The sequence below is a fragment of the Bufo bufo genome, chromosome 11 (assembly GCF_905171765.1).
Source record: "Bufo bufo chromosome 11, aBufBuf1.1, whole genome shotgun sequence".
Classification (NCBI taxonomy): domain Eukaryota; kingdom Metazoa; phylum Chordata; class Amphibia; order Anura; family Bufonidae; genus Bufo; species Bufo bufo.
In genome coordinates this window covers 12658382-12677079 of record NC_053399.1, presented here as the reverse complement: position 1 = coordinate 12677079, position 18698 = coordinate 12658382, and the positions used below count along the sequence as shown (strand labels likewise).

The window sequence follows — 18698 nt, the reverse complement described above, 5'->3', positions numbered from 1 at the left end:
CTGCCCTAAACAAATTTAAACCCATTAAATAAAGGGAGACTGCAGACTGGATCTCCAAATCCAAAATAAGTGCCCACAGACTAATACAAACTACAAACAAGACCCCCTATATATGGACCCTAGACCATACCCCTCTAAACAAATATACAGCCTAGATCCAACTCCCTAAATACAGATGCAGACCCCTGACCAGAATCCTCTCCTGGTTCCTGCAGCTGGGTTGTCTCACTGTATCGGATGGGGCTCTGTACCTTGAAACGCGTTGTATTTCAGACCAGTAAATATCACGCCTGCCAACTCTCCTGGAATGTCTGGGAGGCTCACAATAAAAAGGGGAGACCTCCAGGACTCCCGGAAGAGCTGGCAAATCTCCTGTGCGCTGCCTTTTTCGTGAAGTCGCCCTCCACGAACTGCCTGTGGCACCGAACTCAGGCCTGACACCCAAAGGTCCACACAGGGGGAGTGTTTGAAGTATCAAAAAAGTTGCACGACATTACACAAGAAGGGGTGTGGCTTATGTGGAAATGGGGTGTGGTCAGAGAAAAGTGGCATGTGCCCAAAACATTTCACAATGCCCTTCACGTGCTGGTCCTGCATTTTTTTCCTGCCTGTTTCAGCCCCCGTTTACTTCCCGTTTATTCCTTCTGACCCAGACCACCATGACAACTTCTTCAAGTTTTCCACTGTTCCAGAATTGTCCCATCCTGGAGTGCCCCCTATAAAGTGCTCTTCTTCTGCACCATAGACAGTAATAATGCCCCTTGTATATCCGTCTGAAGGTAATAATGCCCCTTAAAAAGTAATAATGTTCCACTGAGAGACCCCTGAAAAATAATAATGTGCCCACTAAAAAATAAAAAAATAATAGAGTACTCCCTTATAAAGAAATAAGGCCTCATGATTGTCCCCTTTAAAAGTGAGAATGCCCCCTTAATTATCAATAATGCCCCTATCTGGCCCGCTAAAAAGTAATGATCCCCCTCAGTACCACCCACCTTTGTGTCCAAGGAAATACAATAACCCGATACCCTAGTCAGCTCAGAGAGGCATCCTCTTGCCTGCATGGTTAGGGTTTTGGCGCCTGCGCTGGGATGCAGACGTCCTGCGCATAGCCCCGGTGTTCCGTAGGCCGGTGGCCTGTGTCCTAGACTCCCCTGATGGGACCTTCCATGCAAGTGGGCCCAGGGCAACCCCCCCCCCCCCATCCCACCTGCTCATAGAGGGGAATAGGAGTGGGGGACCCTCCCTATGATGTCACTGTAACCTAATATACGGACAAAAAGACTACTGCGCCCCCCCCCCCCCCCCTCCCCCAGCAGTGCTACCTCCAATGTTGAACCCAGAGCAGGAATCTTAACATCACTCACCATTATGATGACCCATGCAAACTAGGTCACCCCACTGGGAATTGGGGCCAATGTGAGCTGGGACCCCCTCCCACCTTCACCCACTAGCACTGGATCAAAGGGGTTCTCCACTTCGGACAATACCTGCTTATAAGAAGGTTCCTTTGACAATGATCTGATCATAAAATGTCCCTCCTGCTGGGGCCCCCAATCATCACCTGTAATCTGTAGGGAAACCTTGCAGTAAGTGTTCAGTTTACCTGCAGCGCCCCCGCAGAGAAAGTGAGGTATCACACAATGTCCATTCACATAAATGGGTTGTCTCTTCAATACAGGATAGGACCATCAGAGCCGGCCAAGATCCTGAAGAGAGGACCCCCCTCCTCCACACAGACACCTATTGAATCAGAATCCGCCAATGGGTGTATAACATTTGGTCTTCTCATTTGGACGACCCCTCAGAATTGCAGTTTATGACTCGTGACTTTAGGGCTGACCTATAACCTTGGACGTAGACCAAGTTTGCATGAGCCCAAATGGGACTAAATATTAGTATAGTGGAGACGTATTCCTATCTTATAATACTGCCCCCTATGGGCAAGACGGAATCCGAGTAGGTGGGAGAATTTTGACATCTGACTGAAATTGCCCTAAAATGCTGTTGTTATTAACCAAAGTAACCAGCAGAGGTCAGCACATGACAAACGCAGCACAAAGTATTCCTACTGTATGAGCCAGACATCTAGTCGGATATCTGCGTGTAAAGTAATAGGAGCCCATGGGGCCCTCAGCTGCCAGGCTTGGTTTCGTATGCTGCCCATTTTGGCACCCCTGTCCTGTCTATGCTGTCAAAGCGGACAAGTTAATTGGTTGTACATCTTGTTGCCAGGAATCGGAAAATAAAGAGTTAAATGAGTATTTATTGGGTCTCCTCTCTGACGCATCCTGATCACAACCTCCAGAAACTTTAGTTACTGACTATAATTATTTTGGTTCCTCATCTTGGGGGGACTTGTGGTTCTATTACATCATGCTCTGGGGGGGGGGGTGTCTCCGATGTGCCGCAAACCCCAACTGACCCCTACGATATCGCCGTCCAGACCACTGGGCGTCTCTGGTTGTAGTATAATGCAGGCGAGTGTCCCCCCCCCCCCCAAACTATGAAATATGTGCTGCAGCTGCCTCGCTATGTTGTATCACCAGGATGCAGCCATGAGAATTCCCAGCTGTCCGTACAGACATTTTCTAGAATGTGGCAGTCGTCTTGTCACTTCTTACTTCACATTAGGCCTCATGCACACGAACGTATTTTGTTTACGTGTCCGTTCCATTTTTTTGCGGATAGGATGCGGAAAAATATAACATGTCCTATTCTTGTCCGTTTTAGGCATTGTTACAATAGATCCGCAAAAAAAAAAAAACGGATGTCATAAGTTTTTTTTTTTTTTGCAGACCGCAAAACACATACGGTCGTGTGCATGTAGCCTTATCTGCAGAGCGTTCGCTGGGTGGGGAATGTTCAGGGCTTGCGGCCAAAGTGGAAAAAAATCTTAATATTTTTTACCCGTCCCAGCTGAATGACGTTGTAAGGCTTACACTCTGGGTGGCTTCCCTATGCCAGTGCATGGAGGAGAGCACTCGGAGGACGCAAAACGCTTATTTACACAAGTACCATCCGGGGTCCGACAGACCAGATGAATGACAGGAGGAGTAACTGGAGGGACAACATTAATTCTATGGAACCTACTCAATTATTCTCTCACAGGGTAAAAATGGATCATATAGGTTTGATTTTAACCTCTGTGATCTTTGTTCTTCCAGAGATAAGCGCCATTAAATTTGTCTAGCAAGTGCGCACCGTAGAAGTCGTCCCTGCGGTAGCGGTCGGGTCCATGGAAAGAGGACCTTCTCCCCTCTCCTGACAGGTCTGCTTTAACAACAATTCTGGAGCATCTATCCTTATGAATCTATGCTGTGCCATTCCTCAGTTATTACTACTAGGCGTTTGCAGTGAAGGCCTAGTTGGGTGTTACCAGTTGGGGATGTGTCCCTGCACGGTCTGACAGATTGGATAGTGTCAGACTGGGACACCCCCCCCGATACCAGATGGGGACCTCCAGTGGTGGACTATCCATAGACCCTACAGGGATATTTCCCGGTGGGCAGGTGCCCATGGGGCTATCCAAGCCCTGCTCATGGCCGCCGGCCATACAATGATCTGAGGCTCTCGGCATTAATTAATGTACGAGCTGCAGGTGCCCTCCTGAACTGTATCGCCATCCTCAGGATGGATAACCAGTTAAATACGTGGTGAGGGTATTTGGTCCTTCTGAAGCAGCATTTTGTGCTGCACTGTGGTATTTGGTTCTGCAGGGGCGGTATTTTGAGTAGCAGTATAGTAGTGCAGGCCCCGCCTACTTGTGTTGGCCCCGCCTACCTGTGCTGCCTAGTCTATCAATTCAGACCCACTTACAACATGGGGCCTCTTTTACGGCTTTTTCTTTCCAGTCCACTCCTGGGAACCTCAGCCACATAAGACGACCCCAGTATTAAAAATTGCACATGGTAGGTGGGGGACAATAACAGATCTTGCAGTGGGGCTCAGTTAAGCCTCTGTATACTGGCAAAAATCTTAGCAAGACGTCGTACAATTTCAATTGAAGAAAATCCAGCGACCTCCGGGTCATAACCTCCTTCCTGGGCCCCAAAGTTACTACCTATGATGTATGGATGTGAACCCCACCCCAGCCCAAGGGGTAAGAATAGGATGGGACCGCCTGCAGCAGGCAAAATTGGCCCATCTGAGGTCCTGAAGGGGGCAACTGGAAATGAGGCCCCGTGTTACAGGAACCTCTCTAGCCTACAGTTATAAAAGCTGGGACTGAAAAAAATGGAAATGCAAAAGTAATTTACTCCCAATATTTTTAAGAAATGTGCCTAACGCAAAATAAATTAGTCAGTTGGAAGGGGCATTAGACGACCACACACATAAGATATAGGTTGTCGGGATCCAACAGCATAAAACCACCTGATGTGAAGTTGTATTATAATGGGCAGAGTCAAAATAGAGCGCATTCTATCACTCCGCACAGAAGGTTGGTGCCACATCTCATGGGAGAGTTGGGTGGCATGGACCCACGGTTGTCCCTCATATATTAAACCCATAGACAAGGGGAACGTGGCCTTAGCTGGGCTCGGTCTCATTGTGGGCCACAGTGTGGTACACGCACGAAGGATACGGATCAGTCCTCGCTATATGCTATACACACAGCATGGAGACATCGCCATAAGAAATGATGTTAGGAGAGGACGGATATCTGGCGCTGCAGGCGATTGACGTCCGCCTCATGTCACTTACATTACGTTTTCTGTCGGATGCGTATTCTTTCTGTTCTATTTAGTCATCGGTCTGAGGAAAGACCGCAAACCAGACAAGATGTCACCGCTGAGATCCCAGGATCAGTATGAGAACACGTCACTGACGTGTTCTATAAAAATAACATATGACATTTGTAAAGCTCTAGACACCGGAAAGACCGCCAGCCAGATAATGGGCTTGTAATGTGGGCAGAGTATCATTTAAACTAGGGATTGTCTACTTTTATATGGTCTATGGGGGATATTCTGTCCACTGTTCAGTATCCTACAATGTACTAACCAAGGCATGTGTACCACAGAGGACGCTGCTGAGCAGGGCCCTAATACAATATAAGCCGCAAGGCTTCCACCTACAACGCGCCATTTATAATACTGGTACCTGCTCATACGGCAGAGAAGCCTTTGGGCCCCCTCAGGCATCCTACACGTCCAGCAGACATACTGAGGATGTGCACGGGATAGAAAGTGGAAAGGCATGGGCAGGGATGGCCAACCTGAGGCTCTCCAGCTGTTGCAAAACTACAACTTCCATCATGCCCAGACAGTCTACAGCTATCAGCGGGGCATGGTGAGAGTTGTAGTTTTACAACAGCTGGAGAGCCGCAGGTTGGCAATGCTTGATCTAGGGTAATGAAAAGGTTTATATTAACATCCCTGGTGATCTAGAGTAGTGAAAGCATTAATGCTAACATCTATGATGGTCTAGGTTAGTAAAAGCGTTAACACTAACATTCCTGGTGGTCTAGGATAGTGAAAGAGTTAGGCCTCTTTCACATGACCGTATATATGGAACCATTCATTTCAATGGTTCCGCCCAAAAAAATGTACTCCGTATGCATTCCATTTCCGTATTTCCGTTAAAAGATGGAACATGTCCTATTATTGCCCGCAAATCATGTTCCGTGGCTCCATTCAAGTGAATGGGTCCGCAAAAAAAACAAAAAACACGGAACACATACGGAAATGCATCCATATGTCTTCCGTATCCGTTCCGTTTTTGCAGAACCATCTATTGAAAATGTTATGCCCGGCCCAATTTTTTCTATGTAATTACTGTATATGCCATACAGAAAAACAGAATGGAAACACAATGGAAACAAAAAAAAGGAACAGATCCGTGAAAAAATGGACCGTAAAACACTGAAAAAGCCATACGGTTGTGTGAAAGAGGCCTTAATATCAACCTCCTGGTGGTCTTGGGTAGTGAAAGTGGTAAAAGTTAACATCCCTTATGTTGTAGGGTAGTGGAAGGGTTAATGCCAACATCCCTGGTTGGTCTAGTGTAGGGAAGGAGTTAATAAATCCCTGATGGTAGTGGTAGTGTTAAGACTAACATCCCGTCTGGTCTATGGAAGTGAAAGGGTTAACACAATCATCCCTGGTGGGGGGGGGCTGTGGGACTGTTGCAGTTAGGCAGTAAGGGGTGTGCAGCGCAGGAGGAGGGCGCCCCCATCTGTTCATCCACAGCCGGGAGACTGTAAAGAAGGGTCTGTACCAGATACTTACGCTCAATGTTTCTGAACCCTTAGAGGGCAATGCGATAGGAGAAGTGTCATGGTCGCTGCCCTGCGATCCTGAAAATAACAAAATGTCCAGTAAGTTCTGAGCGTCTTTTTGTTTTTGTCTTTATTTTTAGTTTACAAAGACAGAAAAAAAAAAAGAAAAACAGATTAACAATAAATGTATGATTGGTTTCCATCATACATAAACAATAGTACCGTGCATCATAAAAGCCCCTTATCCCATTGTATTTCCCTCGCTCCTTACATTCCAGCTCCTTTAACTCAGAAGAAGCGTATCTACCATTCACTCACCACAGCGCTACAGTTACCCTTTCCGCCATTAAATAGTACATCTGGCCGTCAACTGGTAACTCCAAGTTTCTCCGTTCTCTCCGGCTTTTCTTTTGCCAATTAAAACAGTTTATAGATCAAAAGATAGAAATGCCCAACACTGGGAACTAACAAACACTCCCCCATCGACACCTCTCACAGCGTCTCAAAGTGCCGAGCGTCTTCCAGAATTCTTTACATTAGAAAAACCTGATCTTAACTCTGATGCCTGTATGTTTCATACACTTTCCCAAAATAAAGAAAATTTATAAGAAAAACCTGATCTAATTTTTCAGTACATTATGTCTCGTCTGCGCAGGGTCAGGGTCCCCAAGTTTCCTGGATTTAAAGGGCCACACCACTGTATTAAACACTGTGCAGGGCCCGACTTGTATCTTTGGGGTTTTATTCATCGCTGTCATGCACCCACCCCTGCAGGGCCACGATCAGATACCACACCACATATCACCCAGGGGCACAGCAATGATTCATAGGGCCCCATAGCAAAATAGGAGGAGGCCACATGGTGTAGGAAAATTAAAACAGCAGCTTAAATAGCAAAGATGAAAGATATGTATAACAGCACCATATATCAGAAAACCACATTGTACCAAAAAGCCGCCATATTGTTATTCCCCGCAAAAAGGTAAAATGTTTTTGCACCTGACAGTCTCTCCCCCCCCCCAAAATAAATAAAAATAAAACCTCTCTGCCTCATAGCAAGTACTATGGCTATAGTTATGCCATTATATAACTATAAGGCTACATTCACACGGCCATTGATTTGGTCCGCATCCGAGCCGCAGTTTTGGCGGCTCAGATGCGGACCCGTTCACTTCAATGGGGCCGCAAAAGATGCGGACAGCGCTCCGTGCACTGTCCACATCTGTTGCTCCGTTCCGTGGCCTCGCAAAAAATATATAACATGTCCTATTCTTGTCCACGCTTTGCGGATAAGAATAGGCAATTATATTAAAGACTGTCTGTGCCTTTAATATAACGCCATCAGTGTTTTGCGGATCCACGGACCGCAAAACACACCATGGTTGTGTGCATGTAGCCTAAAGCTCAGTCATTGTATAATAAATCCTCTGTCAATATCTCTGCTTGTGGTCAATGAATGGAAACCTTTTTTCCTTCATATTATGTTGCTGAAAACCTGTCCCAATCAACTCCTACTTACATTCCACCGTAATGACATGAACCATTAGCCCCCATTACATCAAGGCACTGTTCTGACAAGCCATGCACCCATGTTAGACATGATCTAAGAGTTTTTGGAACCGCAAGCAGAGATACTGAGAATGACAGTTCTCTCCATTTGCTTTTCAATTTCTTACCAAAAACTGTCGCCATGACCCACGGTGACCAATCGGATCCCCGCTGTCATTTTAACAAAGCTGCAATACCAGACACAACCTGTGGACACATGTGGCGCAGTTTCCAAAATAAAGCAGCCATGTTTTTCTAATCCCTTCCAACCCCTTTACGCCTATAATATGACACACGTCTGCCAGCTGGAGCCATCTCTGTCGTATGCGTTTCGTCCTCAGCATAATTGCAGAGTCGGTCTGGAGGTAATGGGCGTTCAGGATGTTCCTTCCTCGTATCCATTTTCCAGAGTGCATCCATCACGCCGACCGTCACCATTTAGCCTAATGCAGTGTCTGCAGGAAGCTGCAGATTACTTCGCAAATAGAAGAGAGCAGGGATGAGAGCGGAGGCCGGCAGCCGTACAATGACTTGAAACGCGTAGTTAACCTCTTAGCTCCTGCTTAACCCTGCTTCACCCTGCTCATGCTCACAGCAGTACTATGGATCCATAATAGTGCACCTGTACAAATCCATGGGGTCATGTCCCTCCGATTTCATACAGAAAATCCTGTCCAGTTGCATCCTATGCTGGATTATGGACATAGTCTCCCCTAGAAGCACTGCGGTCCCTACACATCAGTGGTATGGAACCATAGGGACTCTGTGTCCGCAGGGGTACACCTGTCTGTCTATTTGCTTTCTGAGGTGTCATATGGCTACCCTTCCTCCAAATTATTAGAGATGGACTAAATACCTGCAAAGATGCTGGGAAGCAGTCTTACAAGCTGTGCGCATTACCCTCTTCATCAAACCCCAAAATGAATACAGACCCTAGATCAAACCTCAAATGGGATACAGACATGTGATCAGACCCCTTAATCAATACAGATCTCCAGACCCCTGGAGAGAAACCAGACCCCTAAAAAAATACAGAAATCAGACCCCAAACCAGACCCCCTATATGGAGACTAGACCAGACCCAATGAAGTTAACACAGACCCCAAACGGGATACAGACATGAGATCAGACCCCATATAGCAATACAGATCTCAGACAAGACCCCAAACCAGACCCCCTACTGGACCAGACACAATGAAGTTACACAGACCTCTGACCAAACTAAAAGGGATACAGACATGAGATCAAATCCCTAAAAAAAATACAGAAAACAGACCCCAAACCAGACCCCCTATATGGAGACTGGACCAGACCTCTAAAAGGGATACAGACATGAGATCAGACCCCCTATATTAATACAGATCTCAGACTACACCCCTAAAAATACAGAAAACAGACCCCCTATATGGAGACTGGACCAGACCCAATGAAGTTACACAGACCTCAGACCAGGCCCCATAAAGAAATACTGCTTCCATCAGCCTGCAGGCTCTAACTATAAAAAAAACAAAACAGAAAAAACAAAAAACAGCCTAAACATATCCAATGGACGCTGGAAGAAATTGACTTTTAGCCGTTCAATTAATATGAATACCAGGCATTAAGGATGGGCCACCTCCAGCAGTGCAGCTGGCGGAGCATCACGGAAAATAGGGGTCAGCGAGATCATGGGTCACCCATCCCCGACATATCCACATCGCAGTGCAGGGTGGTCAGTTTTATAATTAAATGAAAAAGAATAGAGTTTAAAAAACAAAAAAATAATATAATATAATATAATATAATATATATATATATATACACACACACACATATACACACACACACCCTATATACTTCCCCCACATACATCAGATTATACATCCTTGCCTATTTCTACTTTTGAGAGGCCACATCAAGGAGGTTCCAAGAAGTGACTTATCAGGTGGTCTGTGCATTTTTTTTATATATTTTTTTAAGCACTCCCACTTCTATAGGGTACACCCCCCACCAACCTAAGGTATTGGAATTACAAGTAGTGGATATGACTTTCCTCATGAAACCCCAAAATAAAACAGACCCCAGACAAACCCCCTAAATAAACAGATCTCACACCAGACTCCTTAGGTCAGGGATGCTCAACCTGCGGCCCTCCAACTGTTGTAAAACTACAACTCCCACCATGCCCTGCTGTAGGCAGATAGCTTTAGGCTGTGCAGGCATGCTGGGAGTTGTAGTTTTGCAACAGCTGGAGAGCCGCAGGTTGGGCATCCCTGCCTTAGAGGAATGGAGAACAAACACCAGACCCCCTAAACAAATGCAGATCTCAGAACAGACCCACTAGAGCAGTGATGGCGAACCTTTTAGAGACCGAGTGCCCATACCGCAACCCCAAAACCCCCTTATTTATCGCAAAGTGCCAACGTGGCAAGTTAACCTGAATCCTACAGTCCAATATAGTATATCTTCCATGTACTTTATCATGTAGTAGGTATAATAGCCTGTCTACATTCAGTGCGCTGCCTGTTCATGGTGCGTCCTGCGCTGATGAATGGCAGGCGAGGTCTAAGGCATATTGGTACACCCAGACTTTTTCCAGGGTGTGGGTGCCCACAGAGAGGGCTCCAAGTGCCGCCTCTGGCACCCGTGCCATAGGTTCGCCACCACTGCACTAGAGTAATGCAGACCCCAGACTGCCTAAATTAATACAGGTCCCATTAAGAAACAGATCAGAAACATCCTTAAAAAAAAAACAAAAAAAAAAAACGGCCCCCCTTAATACAGGCACCATACCCGACCCCCTAAATATGCACAGACCATGCACCAGACCCCTGAAGCAATACAGACCCTAGACCCGACCATTAAATACAAACCACCCAAACAAATAAACCCCAGTCCAGGCTCATCAGATAATCACTGCTTCAGTTCCATCTTTACTCCCCACCCCCCCTATATCCTCAGGATAGGTCATCAGTATCTGATCATTGGGGGTCCGACCCCCAGGACCCCCACCGATCAGCTGTTTGAGAAGGCACTGGCGCTCCTGTAAGCACCACTGCCCTATCGCAGCTTTTATACTGGTTGCACTTGGTATTGCACTTCGCACCATTCACATGAATAGGACTGAGCTGCGCCTAGGCATGTGAGACCGATGAAGGCGTCATCACTGGCCTAGGTAAAAATGTAGAGAAGGCCGCGGTGCTCACAGAAGAGCTGGTGCCTCCTCAAACAGCTCATCGGCGGGGTTCCCGGGTGTCGGATCCCCACCGATTAGATACTGATGACCTATAACGAGGATAGTTCATCAGTAAGAAAATCTTGGAAAAACCCTTCAACTCTTGCCACAACTATCTCCTCTGCTTCCTCAATCCATACACATGAAATATTCATCAGCCGAGCATGCATGTGTTAGACTCTTCATTTGCCATTGGGTGAGGTGGGTGGTCTATCCGAAGTCAAGTTATTTGGATATTTATGTAAAATGTGTATGGCCAATGACCTACGGGGCCATCCTCAACCTTTCCCCCTCTTTACACCCCAGGAAATTGGGAGAGGCGAGTATTAAAATCAGCATGCACCTCCCAGGGCACTTTGGATAGGTGAGCGCGTAGGAGGGTGGGGGTAGGAAACAGTCAACCCCTGTCCACAAGACCCCGTGCAATTAAAATTGGTAGAAGGGGGGGGGGGGGTCTGTGATCTGTAAAAGGGTTATAGACACTGCAAAATGTCTGGAAAAAAAAATAAAAATAAAATAAATCTAAAAAGAATGAAAGGAATTCTGCCTCTAAAATGGAAAGTCTTTCTAAGCCAAAAGAACCGTGTAATTTCATGACTCACTCAGCGCTGGATTTTTTGGCGGTGTTTATTTTAGTCAGAAACGTGTAATTAGCGGGCAGCGGCCATATAGTTCTGCCAAAGTGACATTTAGAAATTATTTTGGAGGATTATTTTGAGTAAAAAAAAAAAAAAATATTCCTTCATACGCGACACCAACACACGTAAGAACATTGTAACAGCAGAGTTGGGCGCTTGGCAGCTGAAGACATCCGTGTCGGTCCGATGTTCATATGTGTCCGCATTGCTGAGAATAATTATGTTTTATTATATGCAAATGAGCCTCTAGGAGCAACGGGGGCGTTGCCATTACACCTAGAGGCTCTGCTCTCTCTGCGACTGCTGCTCCCTCTGCACTTTGACAGATCTAGGTGTGATGACGTTTTCACTCCTTGGTCCTGTCAAAGTGCACCAGTTGCAGAGCCTCTAGGTGTAATGGTAACGCCCCCATTGCTCCTAGAGGCTCATTTGCATATATTAAAACATTTTTCTCAGCAGTGCGGGCACATATGAACATGGCACCAACACGGACGCCTTCAGCTGCCAAGTGCACATGTAACAGGTCAGCCGGTGTCAGAGACAAAACTGCTGACAGATGCCCATAAAAAAAATTTTTTTAAAAAAAAAGATCCAAAGCTTTCTTTGTTCTGTCAAAACAATCATGGGGGCCATGGTAATAGGGAGACAAGGGTAAAAAAAAAAAATTTAATTAAAAAATTAAAAGGGGCTGTATCAGATAAAAAATAAAAATGGCTGCTTTCTACCCTGGCCGATGGGCTGTGTTTGGTACTGCAGCACAACTCTGAAGGACACTGTTTCTGGAAGAAAGCAGCCATGGTTTTTTTTCTAATCTCATAAAACCCCCTTTAAATGAAGAAAAATAACACACCGGACATTGAATAAAATGTTATCTTTTATTTAAAATAAAAAGCATTTTTTACATCATTTAGATCATAATGTAGCATGTCTGAACGCAATACTTTACCATGTAGTATCTTTGAGGTGTCTCATGCAGCATTTTGCAATGAACAATGACAAAATAAGGCTACACGCACACGACAGTATGTGTTTTGCGGTCCGCAAAAAAAAAAAAAAAAATTTTAAAAAAAACATGGATTACATCCGTATGCCATCATTTTGTTTTTGCAGATCCATTGTAACAAAGCCTCAAACGGACAAGAATAGGACATGCTCTATTTTTTTTTTTTCCCGGGGCTACGGAACAGACATACGGATGCGGATAAGCACACAGTGTGCTGTCCGCATTTTTTGCGGACCCATTGAAATAAATGGGTCCGCATCCTATCCGCAAAAAAAAAATAAAGAACCAGAACGGACACGGAAACAAACAACGTTCAAATGCATGTAGCCCAACACTAAACTGCAAAAAAAAAATTCCAAAAACAAAAAGCGGAGGTGCCCAGAGGTCAGATTTCTGGAGCTTCATAAAATATATGGAATTTTAAATGCATTTTGCAAGGTTAGAAACACATGGCCGCCTTCATCCATAAACAGCACCTGTCCACAGCTCGGGGCTACATGAAGCCGAGCTGCAATACACCACATACAGTCTGTGGGCAGGGGTAGTGCTGTTTTTTTTTTTTTGTTTTTTTTTAGGAAAGTAGCCACTTTTTTTTTTTTTTTTGGAACAAACATCTACAAATACTATCTACATTCACCACTATTATATAGATTACGGGATATTGTATACTATCACTCCATAGACTTGTGTGATGTGCAAACCTATAATTTATAAAAAGAAAAAAAACGGAAAAAAAACAAAAAAAAAAACGGACAGAATTGGCATAGTCGCCCATAGCAACCAGAAATGCTTCCAACTAGTTGCTATGGACAATAAGGCCTGCACTTCTGTCTCCGCTTCCCAACAGTCCCAATTTTGCCAATCTCTCAAATTGGACCACCAAATGCAAACTCCACCCAAAAGTGGGCGTTCCCAGGTAGTCATGCGGTTAAATGTTGACAAACATATATAGGGTTAGTGTTATTTTTTGTGTGCTTCCCTTTATGAACAAAGGGAAATTCTGCAGAAAAAACAAAAAAAAAAAAACATTTCTATCGGAGGAGTACAAAAACATTAGCACCAAAGCAGTTAATGAATTATAGCTTCATGTATAACAAAAACTTTGCATAGAATTTTATTTTACATTTTTTTTGTAATATCTTCCAATTACCACGTGGCAATTAAAAAAAAAAATAATAATAATCAACGTTCTTGACCCTTTTACCCTCCTCCCCTTTGATTTTACTGGGATCCTCCATACTTCAGTGATAAGCAAGAACATTAGGTTGCAGTGAAATATATTTAATACTAAAATAACAATAAGGAATACATTATTAAATGCAGATTACTATAACTAAAGCAAAAAATAATAATATATATAAAATAAAATAACAAAGAAAACAAAAAAAATAGGTGAGCTGTTAACAAAAAATAAACACTGTACAATTTTATAAAATTTGTGTTTTTACATAAGTTACACAAAAATAAACAAACCCAAAAAAAAAATAACATACTTCATTCGACCTTTCCTTCATCTAGTCATGAAATTTTATATATCTGTGGCGCGAACGCTGGTGAACACAACATTTTTTTGTTTAATACTATATGGTGTAGACCGTAAGAGAGCGCTAAAAAGGTAACAGACAGGGAAAATGTGACTGTACTACATGTACCAGCGGCCCATACAGAGCGGAGGCAGCCAATAACCCAATATATAACATCACAAAAAAAAAAAAAGCTATTTTGAGGCGACCTGTGGGCGTCCATCTGTCCAATGACCTCACTGGATTAACAAACTTTTGCAAACTCCTAGCTCGCCTCTCTCGGGGATGCTCCGGATGACCCCATTTTCTTTAAAAGGCCACAGTGTTCTTTGAAGGAAAAAAATAAAAAATAAAAAAAAATCTGAATCGACCTATAAGCTACAAAAAAATTAAATAAAAAAACAAGGTTCATCTGAAAATTCCCACAAGTGAACTTTTTTAGGAACCAAAAATATATATATATTTATATATATAAAAAAAAAAAAAAAACATGCAGTAGACCTGATTATTGTGTCAAAGTCTAAGCCCTTGATAGTCGGTAATGGCTTTAGGTTCTTGCATTATTCTCCATCCTACGTTCGCCATTAGGCCCCTCAAACCACCGGCGGAAAGGAGAGTGGTGAAAAAAGAAAAAAGAAAAAAATTCTCCATTTATTTTTTTCAGGCAGCAGGCGGGACTTGCTACATACTGGAGTATGGAAGTGCTTTGGTTAGTGCCCACAGCTTGTTAAATACAGAACTTTCGTGGGATGGATACATTTCAAGCTTATGTTTAATTCATGGGTTTTTCGTAAGCAGCATACTTAAGAAAAAAAAAAATATATATAGAAATTAAAATTGAGGAAAAAAAAAAAAAGCTCTGGTGATCTGGGAGGAGCGCGGTGGGGGACGGGGACGTGAAGGTCTCACACCCATCCGCTTGTGAGTTTGAAGAACATCTCTTCATCGAGACTTTCGTTCTGGTCCTTGGCCCGTGTGGAAAGGAAAATGTATCCCCCGATAAATTCGTGAACTACTTTGCAATCCACTTCTGTGCATATGAAGGACAGCCTCATCTCGTCTGCAAACTCCACGGTTACCTAAGGGGGGAAACAATAGGTTTCCATTACTGACTGTTTCCAAAATCAATGTCAAAAAGGGAAGAAACCTCCTACCCAGACCATGCGGATGCCACCCACGGCACCCAGTTCCTCTATATGGTCCCAAGTGTTGTTTAAGTTCTCTTGGGCAAGACACCAGGGCTTCATCTTCTCCACTTCAGTGTCCCCATGACAACACTTCCTCTAACTAATTATTAACAGAATTTACATGGAACCACATCAACACCCATATCAAAATAACTCTGCTCCCCAGCCTAAATGTTGGTAGTTCACATTGATTTGGATCTACACAATGTTCCTAAGATGGCACTCCATGGCCATCAATATCTCATTGGCGGGGGTCCGATTCCCGGCACCACCACTGATCAGTTTATCCAGCCACAGTGCCGTTCATTTGATTGTGGCCACATCTGGTACTGCAGTTCACAGCCAAGCAGCCCCTTTCAAGATTTCACCCCCATAACCACATGAATGGCGCCATGCCTGGGTAAACCATTTGATGGATCAACACAAGCCCCTTCATTTAGTTAAATCAGAGGGGCGCTGGTAGTGAGAAACCCAGCAATCGGACATAGTCCTGGATTGCCCACCATGCCCCTCATAAAGCCCAGCCTTAATCCCCCCCATAAGGGTTACAACTGGCTCACCATCTTGATTTCCCAGTTGACGTTCCACTGCTTCATGTTACTAAACCTCCATGTTTTAATGGCGTCTCCAGTGTTGGCGTCCATCCTGATGAGCCTATTATAGGTAATGCCAATCAGCTCCTCCTTCTTCCCTCCTTGAAACCTGCTCAAGACAAAAATTTGCAGTCAGTACAGTCAGGGGCTATAATGAAGGGAGGGATTCCCTAGTCTTGCAATACAATACAACATCACCTACACCTACCTGGCAAGGAAATGGGTAATGCCAAATTCTGGTAATGACTGCCATGCCTGAATGAACCTCATCTTGGCTTCTATTAGACTCATCTGAGCAACGTTCTGGTGCGCCTCCAGGATACGGGCTGTAATCTGAAGAAAATAAAAAAGGTCCATGACGTCAAAAGAGCCTCTCCATCCAAAGCTCATGATCCAGCATCAAGAGATGGATATAATACATGTATCACTGCATAATGAAAAAAAAAGGTCTAAAGCTTTCCAACAGACTTTGTGTTTCAGTTTCTTTGCTTGCTGTTGGTGAATGAGAACGGTAGCGTCCTGTCCTCAGTTGAGAAGTGGTTACAATTGTATCCAGTCCAGACAATGATCTGTGAGAAGAGCAGAAATCTCTCTGCGTGTTACAATGTATCAGCCTGGTGTTCGGGTTGTTTAGTTCACAGCATTGTCTACACTGGATACAATTGTATCCACTTCTCCAATGACGACAGGGTTACTGCCTCTGAATGGAATCCAGGGTGTTCTCATTCACTGGCAGCAAACCGATATCTTAAAAATGGGGAGGAACTGAAACTTGGATTTGATTATATACAGTGATACCTCGGTTCACGAACGCTTCTGTTCACGAACAACTCGGTTCACGAACAGAAAAGTTCATAAAAATATGCTCCGGTTCACGAACAGGAGCCGCAGCCTTTTTAATGCTATTTCCAGGCTGTCACATGGTCGTGACTTCCTGTAGGAAGACCGTGGAGAGAAGAAGAGACACAGAAAGAAGTACTGTGAGTACTCTGCAAACATTTTAAGTGATTTTTTGATTTTTGGTGTGCTTTTTAGCACATACAGTACTGTACAGTTCACTGGACACCCAATATGGCTCCCAAGAAGCATAGTGGAAAGAAGAAAGTGCGGAGCAGCAATGAAGGTGACAAGAACAGCAATGCAGGTGACAATGTGCAAAGTGGAAATGCAAGTGACAAGAATGTGCAGCGCAAGCATGGTGGCAAAAAGAAAGTGCAGAGCAGTAGTAAAGGTGACAGCAAGGTTGTGAAGAAAATAACCATTGAGCTATACTATACTGTACTAATGTGTATTGTAATTTGTTTCATATTTTTGTGCTTCAAAAAACCCCCAAAAAAGGTCAGCACGGATTAACCGGATTTACATTGAACCCTATGGGAAAATGTGCCTCGGTTCACAACCAATTCGGTTCGCGACCAGAGTCAGTTCACGAATTAAGTTCGTGAACCGAGGTATCACTGTATTTCCATGGGACATGATAGGTACCAGACTATCACATTTTCTGGATTATCAGATGGTTAAAGTGTAGTACATAGAACACACTTGTAAGAGTAATACACAAAATAAAAAGACACCACATAATCTGCTGCTTCCACATTGTATAGTCAGGGGTTGTCTGGGAACATAAAGTGGCCCTGGAAAAAAAACAAAAAACTAAAAGTGGCCCTATGTTGTAGTGGTGTCAAAAATTGACATGAAGTGGGGACAACAGTACCATAGTCCAGCACGCAACGCCATCCCAGCAGAACCAAATACCAGAGTGCAGCACAAAACACCTCCCCAGAAGCGGCCCCTCTGTGGTGGCCCATCAATAGCTGCCATGTTCTGTCCTCCTCCTCCACCAATTGTCTCTAAGATATTGAGCAGGGAGCTTAGGAGGAGATGCGAGCCACAGCACCAAGCCAGCCCTACCTTCAGCATGCTGCCTGGACCCCTATAGTGCCCCCAAGTGGCCAAGGAAGGAATAGGAAAATAAAATACTTGAGTGGCGTTCCAAGTCGCTGCCTCCTGTGTCCCTGCACCATTGGTAAAGTGCCTCATATACCTACCGCAGAGTAGGGAGCCATGAGCCCCACCACAGTGTTCAACTGTATCCCCATCCTGAGGACAGTTAGACAATTGAATTCTGGAGGCCACCTCCGGCCGCTGGCCAAGTGCATAAATGCCTGAAGTGTTTATTAACACCAAAAACATCAGATCATTAAGGAGGCAAAACATTGTGAACTAAGGGTCATGATCTGTACAGCGGCGCCCGGGGATCTCACTGCACTTACTATAATCCCTGGGCGCCGCTCCGTTCTCCCGCTATGTCCTCCGGTATGTTCGGTCACTTGGTTATAGTACGCGGAGACTTCCCTTGTTCTCCTGGGTGTGTCCTTCTCCCAGGCTGTAGTGCTGGCCAAACCTCCCAGGCTGTGAGCTCTGCGCTGTGATTGGCCAGCGCTACAGCCTGGGAGAAGGACACGCCCAGGAGAACAAGGGCAGTCTCCTCCTACTATAACCAAGTGACCGAACATACCGGAGGGCGTAGCAGGAGAACGGAGCGGCGCCCAGGGATAATAGTAAGTGCAGTGAGATCCCTGGGCGCCGCTGTACAGATCATGACACTTAGTTCAATGTTTTGCCAGATGAAAGGTCCTCTTTAAGTACTCGGCCAGCGGCAGTGAGGAGGGCTCATGCGACCCCCTGGTCATCGGCCCACCTGCAAATTTCCCAGTAGGGTCTAAGGCCAGTCTGCCCCTGATTATAGTTTTGTATTAGGAATAAGTGCTG

General features: G+C 44.7%; 1 protein-coding gene across 4 annotated transcripts in view; it reads right to left on the bottom strand.

The window, feature by feature from the left end:
• Positions 1 to 12808: 12808 nt before the first annotated feature.
• The window catches only part of FERMT2 (FERM domain containing kindlin 2), a 69766-nt gene continuing 63876 nt past the window's right edge, over positions 12809 to 18698 (bottom strand). For all 4 annotated transcript variants that reach the window (XM_040411995.1, XM_040411997.1, XM_040411998.1 and 1 more), the window contains 3 exons: positions 16135 to 16259; positions 15894 to 16035; positions 12809 to 15225 (listed from right to left, as the gene is read on the bottom strand). In XM_040411995.1, the coding sequence (XP_040267929.1) occupies positions 15052 to 15225; positions 15894 to 16035; positions 16135 to 16259 (441 nt within the window). In that variant the 3' untranslated portion in view covers positions 12809 to 15051. The remainder of the gene's footprint in view (positions 15226 to 15893; positions 16036 to 16134; positions 16260 to 18698) is intronic.